Here is an 18,200-nt window from a genome sequence, read left to right as displayed (position 1 = left end):
GCCTTTGGAGATGATGTTCTGTGCGCGCCGGCCCCTGGGGAGGTGGGTTTCCATCCTGGTTGTGGCTCGATCCTCTTCCCAGTGGGTTTAGAGGGTCACCCCGACAGGGTGTGTGGTTTGGCAGGAGCTTTGTACCCATTGGTGAGGGAAAGGGAAGCCTCTCTGGGTTTCAGCCACTGACAAGCCACATTCATGCAGGATAAGCCAGCGCAGGGAGGATCAGGCTTGTTCAGAGTACAACATTGCTCAAAATCACATTCAGAAACAGAGACACCTAAAGCTCTAGCTTCGGTGTCCATACCTTCTCCCTCTGCTTTCCTTCTTCTCCCATCCCTGGCAGTGAGTACAGGCTCTACCCAGTGTCACCTCCAGCATACCCACATCTGGCCCGCTTGGTCCAGCCCAGAGCAGGAATGGCCTCATTTGGGGCTGTTCTAGGGAGACTATGAGGATCCGAGTCCTGTCCTGGCTGCGGTGTGAGGGTGGGAAAGGGGTTGCACCCAGGCTGCAGCAAAACATCCCCTTGTTCCCCCTTGCACCCACCTCATTTCCCCAGTGCTTCCAGGAAGATGCTCTGCTGCTACCAGATTTAAAGTCCTGAATTTTCACTCTGGTTTTTAAGAGTTCTCCTGGCCAAACGATTTCCCAGTTAGGCAGCCAGCCGCAGCTTGAGGCAGCTTAGCCTCAGGTCATCTCTGGGCCAGGAGGAAGGTGGCAGTGTGGGTTTTTCAGTGAAACCCATCGCCATTGAGCTCAGTGTGGATGCTGTGTAGGTATTTCAATTTTTCTATGCATGTTAATTGCATTTCAGCAAGTGGCCAATGTTGCCCACTCCTGGGAAGATGGAAGAAGCATGCCCTGACTTTCCTGCTCTGGCAGGCTTGACTCTCAGCTCCCCATCCCTTGCTGTGTCCATCAGGCCAGCTTTAAAGCAAAAAACATTGGTGTCACTGCGAAGGAGCAAACTGTTGCTCCTGCAACACCTCGGCTGCTTGGTGTGCCAAGCCAGGCAGTGTTCAGCTGCTGCCATACCCTGCTGGCTCTCTTCCATTGCCAAGGCTTGTTCTGTTTCATCTTCACCTCCCCAGGCTTCAGCTCCAGAGCAGCAGCAGCACTGCCAAGCCAGCAGCATCTGCTGAGCTGGAGGAGGTGTGGAGTACCCAGGGAAAGCAGAAGTGAGATGCTGCTCCCTGCACACCATTCTGTTGCCTACCCCAGTGCCAGCACCAGGCCCTATAGGGCTTGTTAATGAGAATAAACCCATTTGCACTGATTGCATTCATTAGATGCAAGAACATTATATTTGCAGCATGGGAGGGGAAAATCAGGATGGGTTAGGAAGGGCAAGAGCTATCCTGAGGGTGATGAAGGCAGGAGAGGAGGAGGAGGAAGGCTGGAGAGCCTCATCCTGCTGCAGGCATGGGACCATGCTGGCACTGCCTGTGTATTTGTCCCCCCACACCTATTCAGAGGTTTCATGACCTCAATTGCTGGTCACCCTTGCTGGGATGGACAACATGTGACATTCACGTGGCTGAGGGCACGTGCCCTCAGATGGCCACACACCCCAGGGACAGTCCCAAGCTCCTTTTAGCTATGGTAGAGACTTTGTCCCTTTGCTGCTCACTTGTATGTTACCCTCTGTGCAGGTGTCAGCGACACGCTAAGGTGCTCATGGGCTCTGGCTGTGAAAGCCGAAGGAGGCAGAGCTGACTCTTTGTGAGGAGCCCCTGCCCTCAGTTAAACCACTCCAGGAACAAGCCAGAGGAGATACAATGAATGGGAGAGGAATGATCCTAAAGGGAGGCAGAAGCCTGCATGGTTCCCCCTGGGTCTCAGGGCAGCCATGGTGAGAGTTTGGCTCAGCGCCATGCCACCCTGCCACTGCAGTGCAGTACTGGTGGCTGTGCCGACTGCCAGCTGGAGCGCTGGGAAGGACTGGCATGGAGAGAAATGTCAGGATGAATATTGCATTGGCTCGTCGCGCTGTCAGCACCACGTCTGTGAAGTGCCACCCTAGCCTGGAAGGGATGAGGGACGGGGGTGGTCTCATTCCCATCCCAGGCTCATTGCCATCTCCACACAAAACCACTCTTGAACAGGGATCCTTCACCTGCTGGCTGGCTCTTAGTGCAGAGCCTTCTGCAAGATGCCACCAGAGCAGAAACTTCTCCTAGCCATAAACCACACAACCCCCCCAAGAGATGACTGAAATATATCTGGGAGCAAAGACTGCAGCAGCAGCATTCGCATGGAAAATGGTTTAATTCCAAGATGGAAGTGGCAAAGGGGGGGGGGGGGGGGGCGGTGTTCAGGCTCTCCTCCTGCCCTTCCTTGTGCAGAAACCCCTTTTGCTGCTCCCCAGGAGGATGTTGGAGCTGCTGAGACAGCTCCAGGCTGGGAAGGATCTGTGTGAAATAAGGATGACTCACGCATGGTTTGAAAGCTATAGAGGAAGGCTGGGTTTCTAAACCCCAGAGAACACACCAAGAAGAGAAAATAAGCACCCCTTCTCTGCTGGGTTGGCTTTTCTGTCTCCTGAAAGGTCAGTTCTGCTCTTGCCGAACTTCATGAGGGACTCCCTGGCATGTTAGAGTGACCAGGAACCACAACCCTCCCAAGGACAGCCTCAAAGCCCCCATACACGGCCAACCTGTGACTCCGCATTCCGCACAGCTCTTGCTGCGGGCTACAAGGCATGGCTCAGCGCTGCATCTGCGGACAAGCGCCCGTGCCCCCAGCCCCACGTGCAGCACTGGCCAGTGCAGTGCCCCACTGCTCCTCAGTACAGCTCTGCTCCCTAGTACAGCCCAGTGCTGCCCAGTACTCCTCAGTACAGCTCAGTGTTCCTCAGTACAACCCAGTACTCCCTAGTGCAGCCCAGTACTCCTCAGTACAGCCCAGTGCTCCCCGGTACAGCCCAGTGTTCCCCGGTACACCTCAGTGCTCCCTAGTACAGCCCAGTGCTTCCCAGTACAGCTCAGTGCTCCCCAGTACAGCCCAGTGCTCCCCGGTACAGCCCAGTGCTCCTCAGTACAGCTCAGTGTTCCTCAGTACAGCCCAGTACTCCCTAGTACAACCCAGTGCTCCCCGGTACAGCCCAGTGCTCCCCACTGCTCTCCAGTTACACCTCAGCATCCCCCCGCGTTCTCAGCGTAGCCGCCACCACAAACCCGCCCATTGCCGCCTGCACACCAGACCCCTCGCGCCCTAGGCCCCGCCCCCTGCCGAGGCCCCGCCCCTGTCGCTGTCCGCCTGCCGTCGTGTCAATAAAGCTGGATGAAGCGCCAATTCCCCTTCCCGGCAGCACCCTCTGCGCTCTGATTGGTCTTAGAGGCTGCCGCTCGGCGCACTGGCCAATGGGCAGGCAGAGAGCGCGGCAGAGGGTGTTCCTTCCCGTGCGGCCTGTGGGCCCGGCCTGAGCGCGGCGAGCGGTGGGGCCCGGCTGTCAGCGCAGCGGAGGTGCTGGTGCCGCCATGTTCCGCCGCAAGCTCTCTGCGCTCGACTACCACAACCCGGCCGGCTTCAACTGCAGGGGTGAGGGGCGCCGTGACTTCCTCCCGAGCCCTCCTTTCCCCCCGCTCTCCTCAAGCCACCACGGACCCGGCTCCCCCTGCCCCGGAGCCACCCTCCGAGGCTGGGGATTGCTGGGGCCGCTCGTTCTTCCTATTGGTATCCCCTCGCCTCAACGCGGGGGGAACCTCCGGCCTTCACCTCCGCGGTGCCTCCGTGTCCCCCGTGGAGGGGGAGCCAGGAAGGGAGGTGAAGGCCGGGAGGGTTTGCTGGGCTCCGAGCCTTAGTGCAGCGCTCTGCGCGCAGAGTTCAGCCGCAGCATAGCGATCAGGGAAAAGCACCGAGTTTAGGCCGGAAAAGCCGGGAACCCCAGGCATTATCGTGGTGTGCGCGGTTTCGGTGTCTTTGATCCTTGTTCGCGGGTGGAGCGGAAGGAGAGTTGCAATGCAGGGGTAGACGATGCTGCTGTTCTTAGTCTCCTCCTATGACGAGTCTTAGTTTATGTGATGTAAGGGGCAGGAGTCACGCAGAAAGCTCCCTCAGCTGGGTGTGGGGGGGGTGTGTTACTGGTACATATAACGTGTATCCAGCTAACAGTGTTAGGAACCGAATTTATCATTGTTTCACCTTTCCTTCAAGTTATAACTACATTCCCAATAAAAACAGTGTGTTGGCTGATGCCCTTTAGTGTAGTTAGTCAGTCATAGCCAGTTAGAATGGGCTTGAAAAATAAGAAACAATTATTGTTGAGTTTTGATCAGTTTTGATTTCAGTGTTAGATGTATATATATATGTGTATATTAATGGTAAAATATGAAAGAGCTCTGGGGCATCAGTATTTTTGTGACTCAGATCAAAACTTAAGGGCTTGTTCTTGCCTTTAAGGTATTGGTTAAATTTTTCTTTGTTTACTTCTCCCAACAGATGAAACAGAATTCAGAAATTTTATTGTCTGGCTGGAAGACCAGAAAATCAGACACTACAAGATTGAAGACCGAGGGAACCTAAGAAACATACACAGCGATGACTGGCCCAAATCGTTTGAAAAGGTATTTCATTGTTTCAAACACAATTCCGAATGATGATGTAAATGACGGTTAACAGCTGCTGTAGTTGTGGAATGTAAGTGACTCTGTTTGTCCCATCTCTGAACTTCTGCATTTCTAGGAATTTAAATGTATTATTAAAACCAAACTGTAGGAGTTAAGATGGTAGAACTTTTTGTACAGTTTTCATTCGGCTTTGTTTGGTAGTAGTGGGGTATCCATTCTAATGATTTATTTTTTTTTTCCTGATATGATTCAGTTCTTGAAGTAGGAAGATTGACTACAAATAAACAGCTTTTCTACATTAATGATTCTTACGAACCAAAAGGAAAATGGATTAGGCTAAAGTGTTTGTAGGCATTGCAAGCCTGTGCAAGAAAGCTGCTCAAGAAAGCTATGGCTGCTCATCTTGTCACCTCTTGTTATTTCAGATAGATGGTTTTCCTCTGCTAAGCACTCGGTGTGGCAAGCAGTGAGTGATCTCCTGAAGGCTCATTGAGCATTCCAAGTCACCACAAAGCTGTTGAGCATTCCTTCTTGCTTCTCTTTGCTTTCTCTCAACGCAGCCCTGCAAGGAGCTGGAAATGCTTCTCAGTAATGCTCATTGCTCATTTATCTCACTTTTTTTTTAACCCTGGAACTGTGTGTTTTGCTCATTGCCCAGGAAGATTGGAGTTACAGTGCTTGTGCTTTGCAGGGAGGAGCCTAAAGTGTTTTAATATCACATGCATAAATGTACATGCTGTTAGAATTACTGGCAGGTGGCACTGTTGTGGTATCAGTGGTATCTTTCCTGGCTTGGCCAGACTCTCCTCTGTGTGCCTGCCTGGAGGTCCCTGCCTGCTGGTGCTCTCCAGCCCCTGATGACCTTTCCGTCTGTGCTGCCAAAGTAGAGGCTATGGGGCACTTCTCCCCTTCCAGCCAAGGGGTACAGCAGAATGTTTCTGAATCCTACATTTTGTTAGTCTTGGTAGCAGTTTTGGCTGAGTCCTGTGTTCTGGATTCAGAAGGACAGTGTCTAAGCCACATTTTGCCCTCCTGTTGTACACAGTCCGTGAAGGGAAAAATGACTTCTGCTGCCCCCAGAATCCTCTTATATCAACATTGTGACAGCCTTAGGTAGCATCATTCCTCCTTCCTGCTTTAGATGGTAAATTTTTGCTGTGGTTTGTTCTCTGTCCTTTCTTTTGCCTCCACTTACTGCATAACATGAACAGATAGCAAATAAAGGGGCATTTTGGTTTCTCTGGTTGCTGTCTGACAATGAGTAACATTCATTAAAAAGCAGGTGCCACTAAATGGCAGACTTGAGCTATTGGTGGATTGGAGTGCTCAGATGTGTGAGATAGATGGGATGCTGCAGCAGGACATTTCACAATGTTGCTTCTTGTTAACAACTGTAAGGTCTGTGAGAAAGTGACTATTAACAAAACAGTTCTGTGCTCCTCCCTAATTCGTGCAGGTCCATAACAGCTATTTGTTTTCTCCTCTTTCTGCTCCTTAGTATATGAAAGATGTAAACTGTCCTTTCAAAATACAAGAGCGACAAGAAACAGTGGACTGGCTGCTCGGCTTAGCAGTTAGGCTCGAGTATGGAGATAATGGTATGAGTGAATTTAATACTTCAAAATGATAGAGAAGCGGGATTTTTCTGTTCAATTTTGGGAAGTATTTGTCAGATTAACACAATGTCAAAAGTATGTTATTTTCTTAAAAGAAAATACGATTTCATCTGCTTGGTTTTGCACCATGTTCAGATGTGAACTGCTGCTCCTGTGGGACAGGGCAGTAGTGTACTTGCATTTAATACTTTATTTCTGGATATAGCAAAACCCATTGTATATATTTATACCCTTCTTATGGGATTGCCTTTATGAGAGCTTACTCTAAAGTGTATTAAATGGATTTTCTGTAGTACTACATTTATTCAAATAAGTTATTCTTAGAGCCTTGTTTTACAGTGAGTAGATGCAGAACCCTTGGGAAGTAAGGCAAGGTTATGAAGAGATTGAGTTAAATCTCAACAGTCAGAAGCAGCTCATTTCCTTATAGTGAGAGTGCAGATAAAAATGTAATTACTGGTGGCAAACATAATAACAGCCAAAGTACTGCTTTCCATTACCTTTAATTCCTTGGACAGGGCTGAGCTCTGCTTAGGACAGGGGTGGGATTTAAATACCTGCAATCTGTAGAACTGTTTCTCATTCCTTCATTGATGGAGAAAGCGAGCTGCCTGTGACTCAGGGTTACGTAAAGATGGAGGAGCCAGGAGGTCTTGGAAAACCCCTGTGTGGGTTGTAGATGAATGCTGCAGTCTGTAAAACAATGCCTTCACTGGAAATGCTGTACTCACTGGTGAGAACCAGCTTCAGTCTGTAGCTCTTGAGCCCTCCATACACTGCTGATTGAGGCAGAGGGCCAATGCTAGTTGGAATGATGGATTTTTGAAGTGGTAGAACTGTCAGTGCAGCTTGTTCTGCCTTTTGTGATGAAGACTGTAGGAAGACCCTTAATCAAGAGCAGGATGTCCTGCATAAGTGTGGAGCCTGCTTTACTGCTGCTCTTGGATAGCACACAAGCTTTCTGCAGATGGGAGCTGTTGGGGTAGCTCATTAGAATGGCAGCCTTTGGACATATTAATAGGGAACTCCAGAATGTCAGTGTATGAGCCCAGAAGGCTCCTGGACAATTACCACACCTCAAAAATACAGCTGTAGCAAACTACAGCTTGGTACTAAACTTATAACTAGTTATTTTTGTCATTAGTTCTAATGGTGCTCATGTTTGCTTCTTAATTTAACAGCTGATAAGTATAAGGATTCTACCCCAGATGGTGCAAAAAATACTGATAATACAGCAAAAACTGCAGAACCGCTGATTAACTTGGATGGTAAGTGTGCAGCAACCTACTGTATGGGTACATCATGTGGGAATGTGTTCCATGGCCTATGTGGTGTTCTTCAGACTTTAAGCTCTTCTAATACTTTGATAGATACATTTCTTTAAAGCCTCATTTAAAGCTTTAGGAATGCAGAGTTTATATGTTCTTTGACTGCTGGCTGAAACTGCCTCTCTGTGAACAGTGTTTTGAGAGTTACTTGGTTCCACAATTTAATATTTGTATAATTTGCTTTATTTTCAAAGACTTAACACCAGGTTATTGTACACTAGAACATATGCAGCGTGTTTGGTGTTGAAAACAATGCTGCTTGTGTTTGGATGTTGTTCTGCAACATGATTATGAAGCCTGATGCACACTTTGATTGCTTTGTAGCTAAACTAAGTTGTTGCTCACTGCTGTTTATTCATGGCTTTACCCATCTTTGAGAACAATCCCATACCGGGGAGTCAGGAAGTCAGTTCTGCCTTTTGGAGCCAGTTAATCTAGCGCATATTTTTAATAATGATCATTTTTACAGTGAATAATCCCGATTTCAAGGCTGGAGTGATGGCTTTAGGTAATCTCCTTCAAATTCAGCGACATGATGATTACTTGATAATGCTTAAGGTAAGTTTCACAGTTTTATACCTTCTTTCTTCCTTCTTTTCCCCAGTGGCTGATACATGTGTAATAGCTTGTGGTGCAGAGTTAAATTATGACTTTTGAATCAAAAATAGAAAGTAAAACTCATCCTTTATGTGTCTGTTCAAGCATATAAGAACACAACATAAATCATGGGAATTAATGGATAATTATCTTAGTAAGCAGTTCATTTGTAGCTGAGTTACTGGAGTTCCAACACTGAGAACTTTTGTTCCAGATTTGAAGTATTCTTTGTGTTTTTAATGATCCTCAGAAGTGTTGAGGAACATGCTCAAAGGAGAAGATTGTATTCTAGTGCTAGCAATTAATTGAAACTTGAAGACATAGAAGCTGAGTGATGGAAAGGCTGTTTTTCAAAATGAACATCCTAGGGAGTAACCACAGTTAAAAGCTTCTTCCTCCTCTTTTTGTCCTATGAACTGTTGACTCTGTCATTACTGAAGTGAATTTAATTTGACAACTAATCATGGCTTTTAAATGTGGTTAATAGGTTAATTAATTTTCTAAAGCATCTTTTTTATGACTGAGAAAATTTGTAACTTACTGGTGGAACTCCATAGTTAGCTGTAAATTTTGGGTCGAACCTGTACTTTTTTTGAAGTACTGAATTTACTGAGACTAGCAGTCCTGAGTTCCTACTTGATCCTGCCATAATATGGAAATTAGATTTGTTTGGCACCAAAATAAACTCATTTCACTGAAAAAACAATAAGATCCATTTGTTACAGCACCTGTGATAATTTCTAAATTCTTTTTTAAGGAACTAAATGCTGTCGGCAGTGAAGTTTATATAGTGTGTAAGTCTATAAGAGGTATACTTAATAGTGTTACCACCCTAGCCTGGTTTCTTAATGAAATGACAGCCTGCAGTTATCCCATCAATCACTTTCTCATTCTCTTCAGCCTGGTATACTCCTTCGCTTTCCCAAACTAGCCTTTGAACCCTTCATCAGTCTTTGAAGAGTGGTGGAGACCTCATATATTAACCCCCTACCAAAAAACCTCCAGACCTAAACCCCTGCAAAAATCAGTGAAAAGGGGTATCAGAGAGAAGAGACCCTGTGAATGGTGAAATTGAGGATCTGCAGCATGAGCTCAGCCCTTATTAGACAGAGTTCCTTCAGGTGGGCTTACAGGATTGTCTCAAGGTTAACAAACTGTATCTGGGTAGGACCATCTAGTACCATCTAATTTGGTACTAGCAGCTTGAAGTGACCAGAATGGGGTTTCTGCTGTCTGCATTTGTCACTGTTGGTACATTTCTAGTCTCATTTTTCTCAGACAGAAGTGGCTGAGCAAAATCACCAGCCTGAAATTTTCTTGCTTTTAATTACAGTGAGAATGGATTTCTGCAATGGCAGTTCATGTTACAGGGCCAATAGCAATGCTAGTTTTCAGGGTTTGATGGTATTAGGATGTGACAGCGAAACCTTTTAAATTTTGTACCACAGTAAGCACATTTGCAGAGAATTTATGATCCCTGTTCAGGCCTGGACACTGGGGAGTGGATGTTTAGGGGAGGCCAGAGGGTGCAAGCATGCCACAGATCTGCCAGACCTTGACCAGAGTGGGCAAAGAGCTATCTGGACTCCTATTTTATTAATTTAAATCTGGGAAGTTCGTCAGAAAGCATCTGTGTAACACAGTTGGATATCCTTTTTTAATGCAAAAGGCACTCAAAATTCTTACACAGGGTCTGGTTTCACTGCTGGAATTTAAAGTTAAACTCCTCATCAAATCACTCTTGTCCAGGCTACTCCCTTCAGTTAGAAAGATTTCTGGAAGTATCATTTCAGCTTTAATCATGACCAGAACCAGGAGAAATCTTGGGAGAAAAACATGAAGCAGTAAGACTGCTTCTGTCACATTTGGCTACTCATCAGAGAAAGTTTGAGGAATGTGTTTGACAGACCCAGTTCTTCTGGTGGAAGTCTGCCTGCATGGTATTCCTTCAGTTATTTTTAGAGGCATTTACAGCTGTAGGTTTCAGTAACTGATAGCTCCAATACGATTTCATGCTATGTACTGGAGCCAGCAGAAAGAGATGAGCAGCAGGGTTGTTAAAATCAAGGCTGTTCTTGTTCCTGTGTCTAAAAATAATTCCTTTCTGCTCTCAGTCTTTTTTAAAACCTGGGTATGTAGCCTTGCTCCAGGTTTCTCTCTCATGTGGAAGATAGTTCAGCACCTACTAAAAGATGCTGATAGCAGGATTTGCTTCCTGAAGAAGCTATGTTGCTGCAGCATTAAAGGTGTGTGTTCTTGGAACAATAAAGATGGTGCTGCTGCTTTGGGACTGTGATTAGCTCATTCTGTAGTCATAGAATCATTGAGGTTGGAAAAGACCGTTAAGATCATCAAGTTGAACCATTAACCCAGCACTGCCAAGTCCACCACTAAACCATGTCCCTAAGTGCCACATCTACAGCTCTTAAATCCCTCCAGGATTGGTGACTCCACCACTTCCCTGGGCAGCCTGTTTCAGCACTTAAAAACCCTTTTGCTGCAGACATTTTTCCTAATATCCAACCTAAACCTTATCTGCCACAACTTGAAGCCATTTCCTCTCATCCGATTGCTTGTTACTTGTGAGAAGAGACCAACCCTCACCTCACTACAACCTCCTTCCAGATAGTTGTAGAGAGCAATAAGGTCTTCCCTGAGCCTCTTATTCTCCATTCTAAAATACACAAGCTTTATGACTGTTCCTAGTACCTTGCAGGTTTTGGCCCATCAGTGGCTGAAATGAATAGCATGATGTCCTTATCTCTTGGTTAAGCTCCTTTCCACAGCCAAAGAAACGACATCTGTGTAAGATACTACTTGCAAAGTATAGTGCTGTTTGAAAACATATAAGGTCTGAGTTTTCCAAGAAGTTTTTCACAGAATGGTGGGTTTGAGGTGATGCTGGGTTATAATGTTTCCCTTGGAACTGCAGAGAAATGCATCAAGACATAAATAAGGGACTCTCACCTTCAATGTTTTTCCTAGGCAATTCGCATTTTGGTTCAAGAGCGTTTGACGCAGGACGCCATAGCGAAGGCCAGTCAGTCCAAGGAGGTTCGTATATACACTGCATGAGTCTAGTGCCAGTTGTTCCATATCGAGGGAAGAAGTATAAGCATAAATGTTTGTCATCTCAGTCAAAACCAATTCTGTTTAAACACTTTGTTTAGGATGGTGGTGGAACCTTGCTTTATCTTTGGCATCCTGATTCGAAAAGACCCAGAGGATTATGGAGAGTAGTTTGCAAAGCTTTTTTTGTTTCAGTTGAATACAAAAAGGTATACTGATATGATATATCAGTAACTAGCTGTTCCCTGCCTAGCTGCTTGCTAGAGGATTACCCTTACTGTTCAGTGTAGCAGGCTGGCAGCATGCAGACAAATGTATGATCCAGCTTTTCCTCAGAATCAGCAGCACTGGCTGCATAAACAGGTTGAAACATTCCTTCTGTGGAGTGTTTGGCCTCGTGTACACCTTGTGTGTGTTTGAGGGATAGAATGTTGCATGTCCTACTCTTCCCCAAAAAGAGGTGAGGAAAGAAACTTCCGCGCTTAAACCTCAGATTTTGCAGAGTTATTTTCTAACCACAAGCAGGATGTTCTAGGTGATGGCTGTGGTTTTTCAGACTGTCATTTCTTAAACATCCCAGTTTTCCAGCTTTTCCCTCTGATATATGGCACAGCAGCTGCTGCATTAGTTTTTGGGTGCAGCAGGGAAGGTGGCCTCTCTTGCCGTGCAGGTGTATGTTTAGAAGCGTCCCTGCTAAAGAAACTGAGTCTGGGCAAAGAGCGCAGATCCCGTTATCTTTTCTAGCAGCTGCTCAGAACAGTTCATGCTTTATTTATTGCCATAATATTGCTTATGTACTAAGTAGCAATCCCAGGTGCTCTAAGTTGTAGTGCTGCAGTGATTTCCAGAAGCATTGGAACATCAAAGCTTTGGTTTTATATACCCATAGAACTGTTAAACGAGCAGGAAAATATGAAAGCAGCTGAGATCGCTGTGTTCATTTTATGTTTGATAACAAATGTTAATAAAAAAATAAAAAGCCGCTTTTATTTGCTGTTTACATAGCTGCACAGCTGACATGCAGGGATCAGAATGGGATTTTCTGTGTTTGGCCAAGCTAGCTGCTTTGCGGAATATTGAATTCTTTTCTTGACAAAGAATTGTTCATATTCGATCGGTGTTCAGAGCATCGTCAGGGCTTAGGTTGATATGTCACTGTGGTACGTGACACTGGGAGTTTATTCTCATTAGAAATGCTAAATTTCAAGTGAGGTGGAGAAGAGGCAGGGGATTGAAGGTGGGAAAACAGCTTTGTGTGCCAGCAGCAATCATCAACATTGTAATGTAGCAGATGAATGAAGAAAATTGCTTAAAACCAGAGGGAATAGCTGGGTTGCAGGATAAAAGGAGAGGAAAAATAAACCTCTTCTTCTGGTTTTGGCTGGCTTGTTAATGCCAAAATACTAGCCAGTGACGCTTTGTATATTAAGCCTTGCCCCTGGAAGCAGGTGATAAATGTCTGACTGCAGCATGGCAGACGGCTTTATATACAAAATGTCATGAGTAGCATGCCTGGCAATATCAAGATAGAGCGGGGAAAAGAAAAAATAGACTGAGAAAAATGTTCTCTGATTGAAGGATATATATGGGGACTCTGGTGAGGAAACTTAAACTGCTGTGCTTGTGGCTTAAATGCACCAAGTAAAATGAGATTTAGCTTGTTTGGTTGTCAAGGTACTTATTTCAAGATAAGACATAACACATGTGGTTGGGGCTTTGTTTTTTGGTTTGGGGGTTTTTGGCCTTTTTTAGATTACATTTTGAATGGCTGGTAATTCAATGTACTATCATGTCTAGATAGGATTCAGATTTATACTGGCAGGCTTGTACTGTATCATAGGTAGTATCAAGTACAAAAATGTCCTTCGGGATCACTGTAAGGATGCGCCCAAAGGCTATACCTGGGGCATATTTGAAAACACAACTAAGTGGATAATTTCTCCCCCCAACTCTGAAATCTGGAAGCCACCTCAGAGAATCTAGTTTTACTGTTGACGCTTCCAGTTACCGGGCAGGTGTTTGCCCATTGCAAGTGTTTTGTGCAGCATTTTTAAATTAAATGTTTGGGGAATGTGGCTGTGAAATTAAGCAGTCTGTGTAGTTACAGATTTAAAGGTGATCTTCATTTCTCAATCTAAGGATGCCTCAAAAGACCACCTCTGAAGGTGGCACTGTGGTCACTCTGTGTTGGAGGTACCTGTAGTGGCCCTGGGTAATTTGTCCACAAAGAACTGACTGAATCAATCCTTTGCTGCTTGTGTGGCTTTGAGAACACACCAGGGTGGCAAGGAGCAATTTGCAGCCCTATGTTTAAAATTATCTTCTTGAAACATTTATGTATGAAGTCTGATATTGTAAGAATCTGTCCGAAATTGTGAATCCAGAGGCCACGAAGATGCTCTGAGGGCTGGAGCACCTCTGCTATGTTGACAGGCTAAGAGAGTTGGGCTTGTTCAGCCTGGAGAAGAGAAGGCTCTGGAGAGACCTTAGAGCAGCTTCCAGTGCCTAAAGGGGCAAACAAGAAATCTGGGGAGGGGATTTTGACAGAGGCATGTAGGGACAGGACAAGGGGCAATGGCTTTAAGCTGGCAGAGGGAAGATTTAGATTTGCTATAAGGAAGAAGTTCCTCCCTGTGAGGGTGGCACAGGCTGCTCAGAGAAGCTGTGGCTGCCCAATCCCTGGCAGTGTTCAAGGCCAGGTTGGATGGGGTTTGGAGCAACCTGGTTTAGTGGAACGTGTCCCTGCCTGTGGCAGGGGGTTGGAACTGGATGAGCTTTAAGGTCCCTTCAACTCAAACTGTTCTGGGAAGTTCTCAAACTTCTTCTAGGAAGTCAAGGAAGAGGGCCAAGAGACCTGTGTGGCTAAATAGGGAATTGCTGGGTATGCTCAAGTGGAAGAGGAGAGTTTACAGGTCATGGAAGGAGGGGCTGGCCACTTGGGAGGAATATAAGGCTGCTGCTAGGGGATGTAGGAAGGCAGCTAGGAGGACTAAGGCTTCCTTAGAATTAAACCTGGCAAGAAGGGTCAAGGACAGCAAAAAGAGCTTTTTCAAGTACATGGCAGACAAAACTAACACCAGAGGCAATGTAGGCCCACTGATGAACGGGATGGGTGCCCTGGTGACAGAAGATGCAGAGATGGCAGAGTTACTGAATGCCTTCTTTGTCTCTGTCTACTCTGCTGCAGGCAGTCCTGAAGAGCCCTATACCCCTGAGACCTTAGATGAAGTCAGGTCGACGGAGCGGTTTGCCTTAGTCGATGAGGAATGGGTTAGAGATCAGTTGAGCAATCTGGACGTCCATAAATCCATGGGTCCAGATGGGATGCACCCGCGGGTGCTGAGGGAACTGGCGGAAGTCATTGCTAGACCACTCTCCATCATCTTTACCAAGTCCTGGGAAACGGGAGAGGTGCCTGAGGACTGGAGGAAGGCAAATGTCACTCCGGTCTTCAAAAAGGGCAAGAAGGAGGACCCGGGTAACTATAGACCGGTCAGCCTCACCTCCATCCCTGGGAAAGTGATGGAACACCTTATCCTTGGTGCCATCTTAAGGCATATCAAGGATAAGAGGGTTATGAGGGGCAGTCAACATGGCTTCACCAAGGGGAAATCATGTTTGACCAATCTCTTAGCCTTTTATGAGGAAATAACACGGTGGATGGATGATGGCAGAGCGGTGGATGTGGTCTACCTTGACTTCAGCAAAGCCTTTGACACAGTCTCCCACAGCATCCTCACGGCTAAATTGAGGAAGTGTGGACTGGATGACCAGGTAGTGAGGTGGACTGCGAACTGGCTGAAGGAGAGAAGCCAGAGAGTTGTAGTCTATGGGGCTGAGTCTAGTTGGAGGCCTGTAACTAGTGGAGTGCCTCAAGGGTCAGTACTGGGACCGGTATTATTTAATATATTCATCAATGATTTAGATGAGGGAATTGAGTGTACTATCAGCAAGTTTGCTGATGACACTAAGCTGGGAGGAGTGGCTGACACGCCAGAAGGCTGTGCTGCCATCCAGCGAGACCTGGACAGGCTGGAGAGCTGGGCAGGGAATAACGGGATGAAATATAACAAGGGAAAGTGTAGAGTCCTGCATCTGGGCAGGAACAACCCCAGGGTCCAGTATAGGTTGGGGAACGACCTGCTAGAGAGCAGTGTAGGGGAGAGGGACCTGGGGGTCCTAGTGGACGACAGGATGACCATGAGCCAACACTGTGCCCTTGTGGCTAAGAAGGCCAATGGCATCCTGGGATGTATTAGAAGGGCGGTGGTTAGTAGGTCGAGAGAGGTCCTCCTTCCCCTCTACTCTGCCCTGGTGAGACCCCATCTGGAATATTGTGTCCAGTTCTGGGCCCCTCAGTTCAAGAAGGACAGGGAGCTGCTGGAGAGAGTCCAGCGCAGGGCAACCAAGATGATTAAGGGAGTGGAGCATCTCCCTTATGAGGAAAGACTGAGGGAGCTGGGTCTTTATAGTTTAGAGAAGAGGAGACTGAGGGGTGACCTTATAAGTGTCTATAAATATATAAAGGGGGAGTGTCACGAGGATGGAGCCAGGCTCTACTCAGTGGCAAACAATGATAGGACAAGGGGTAATGAGTACAAACTGGAACACAAGAGGTTCCACTTAAACTTGAGAAGGAACTTCTTCTCAGTGAGGGTGACGGAACACTGGAACAGGCTGCCCAGGGAGGTTGTGGAGTCTCCTTCCCTGGAGACATTCAAAGCCCGCCTGGACACATTCCTGTGTAACGTTATCTAGGTGTTCCTGCTCTGGCAGGGGGATTGGACTAGATGATCTTTTGAGGTCCCTTCCAATCTCCAGCATACTGTGATTAGTGGTGTTCTTATCAACAAGTGGGTTAGATTTTAAGATAGCAGTTGAACATCCATTTTATTGAAGAAGCCATGAAAAAGAACCACTCTTTGAAAATGGAGTAACTCCAATGACTTATGGTCACTATTTTGTATTTAGTGTGTGTTTGATCAGCTCAGATTTTTTTTTTTTACATGTCTATAAAGCCTTTAAAATAAATCCTCACTGTTTAGAACATTTAGAACCTCATCATTGTAGAAACTAATAGTATTGAATGTTTTGTTGTGCCAAATGCAAGACATTTGGCAAATGCTCAGAGACAAATGTTGGAAATAAAAGTTACAGAGGTAGTAAAAGCAGATTGTAAGGCTTGCATTGTTGAACTCTAGTTTGATGTGCATGTTGCAACATGGTGAGTGATTGTTTAGCATGACTGCTCCTCTCCAGCTGGAGAGAGTGAAAGAGAGCAGTACTTGGAAATGACCACTAATGAAACTTTTCCTTGTACTGTCTTAATAAAGCAAGTGTTTAGAAAATGGAACATTTAGCTTTATTCCTAAGCTTAACACTTGAGAAAATGCTTCTGGGGATGTTGATAGAGGTTGCAAGTTCACTGCTTGAGAAACTCACTTGATTACGGAGTATTTTTACAGTTCTTTCAAATCAGGCAGTGCTTTGAAAGCTGGCAGCTGTTTGAAGGCACTAGTTCCTCAGAAAGTCTGGTTTGTGCATGCTTTTTGTTTGTCTGGGTAGCGATGTTGCTGGATTGGGTGTTCTCTCACAGTACTGCTGTTGGCCTTTTAAGGATTGAATGTGGGCAGCTTGTATCCAATGGGGTTTGTTTGACGAGTCGGGGCATTATTAAGCATGAAGATTTTTCTTTACAAATACTCTGGGTTTGATGTTTCGGGACACGAAAGCACTTGTGTGTAATCAAGCACGATGACTTCTCAAAGTTGTCACACACATCTATATAAGCAAAACTCAAGTGGCCTCCAGAGCTACCCACTGTAGTACTTGATTTTATTTTCCAAATATGCAGCATGACGTTTCTAATTGTACTTGAATATGCTTTTTCTTTTTGAAGGGTTTGCCTGTTGCTTTAGAGAAACACATTCTTGGTTTTGACACAGGAGGTAAGCAATTCTCTTAATGTTACTTCTAAGTAGTCTCGTCATGTTACTTCTAAAGACTGATGTTTGCCTTTGACAAAGTATATTGCTGTCAAAGATGTAGCTAATGTGTACAGTAAAAAACCCTGTAGTGGAAAGAATTGTTCCCTCACAGATTGTTATTTACGAGCACCCTTGAGCATTTTGTTTTGGAACAGAAAAGCATAAATCTTTAACTGTGGAATATGTTGTTTCAGAGTAATGTTTAAATAACAGCTTGTAATGGCAGCCACGTTTGCAAGTGGGAGGAATGCATCTCACTACTGGTGTAAATCGTGTTTCTACCAGTAGAGGACCCCTGTGCTGCTTCCCCGTGGTTTAGTTCCATAATTTACCTCAAATCTAATCCTAAACAGTACAAGTTGGTATGACCTGATAGGTTATTTTGTAAGCAATATCCAGATGACCTGGAACGCCTCTAGGTTGGCTTCATTTTTGCCTCGTGTACGCCTAAATTACTACTCGAATTGTTTCATACTGACTGAACTTGGCTGTGGCGAGGGCTACAGGGTGCTGAGCAAGGCTTTGCAGAGCACCCGGTCTCTCTCTAGCAGCAGGGAAAGTTGCTTCCTATTTCAAGTATGAAAACTACAAGCATGAACAAAGTGCAGAGCGTTAACTTTGACTAAGCGTTACTTAAGTCCTTCATGTCAGATGAAAATGCTTGATATGACTTCTCTTTCTGCGACTCACCCAGATGCTGTTCTCAATGAAGCTGCTCAGATTCTCCGACTGCTGCATATAGAAGAGCTCCGAGAGCTGCAAACAAAAATTAATGAAGCGATTGTAGCAGTTCAGGCGATTATTGCTGATCCGAAGACGGACCACAGACTGGGGAAAGTCGGGAGATGAACAGAGAAAAGCTTTTAGTCTCTTGTGTACTTAGTACAATTAGGAACTACATACAGCTCTGTACAACCCTGGCATGCAGTTTGAAATGGTATTATTTTATTGTTTTGAAAGAAAACAGGAAATGGAATTCTGACTTCTAAGGAATTATCATTTTTCTTTAAATAAATGAACTTGGGGAAAATAGACAAA

At 45.6% G+C, this 18,200-nt stretch overlaps 1 protein-coding gene across 1 annotated transcript; it reads left to right on the top strand.

Moving 5' to 3' along the window:
- Positions 1-3,391: 3,391 nt before the first annotated feature.
- RTRAF (RNA transcription, translation and transport factor) lies at positions 3,392-18,200 on the top strand. The gene is made up of 8 exons (XM_062618507.1): positions 3,392-3,537; positions 4,438-4,562; positions 6,064-6,163; positions 7,363-7,449; positions 7,979-8,067; positions 11,092-11,160; positions 17,075-17,123; positions 17,857-18,200. Exons 1-8 carry the CDS (start codon positions 3,477-3,479, stop codon positions 18,009-18,011), a joined length of 735 nt encoding a protein of 244 aa, XP_062474491.1. The 5' UTR covers positions 3,392-3,476; the 3' UTR covers positions 18,012-18,200.

This window comes from Pezoporus occidentalis, unplaced genomic scaffold (genome assembly GCF_034315485.1).
Source record: "Pezoporus occidentalis ecotype Australia unplaced genomic scaffold, CSIRO_AGI_Poc_V1 ctg200, whole genome shotgun sequence".
Taxonomy (NCBI): domain Eukaryota; kingdom Metazoa; phylum Chordata; class Aves; order Psittaciformes; family Psittacidae; genus Pezoporus; species Pezoporus occidentalis.
Note: the sequence above shows the minus strand (reverse complement) of the source record. Positions and strands in the feature narration are given on the sequence as shown.

What these genes read in the sequence shown, in the direction of transcription:
- RTRAF (XM_062618507.1), top strand. Translation starts at nt 3,477, where the DNA reads ATGTTCCGCCGCAAGCTCTCTGCGCTCGACTACCACAACCCGGCCGGC. An exon ending in ACCGCTGATTAACTTGGATG is followed by an intron (nt 7,450 to 7,978) that starts GTAAGTGTGCAG and finishes TCATTTTTACAG; the next exon opens with TGAATAATCCCGATTTCAAG. An exon ending in ATTACTTGATAATGCTTAAG is followed by an intron (nt 8,068 to 11,091) that starts GTAAGTTTCACA and finishes TGTTTTTCCTAG; the next exon opens with GCAATTCGCATTTTGGTTCA.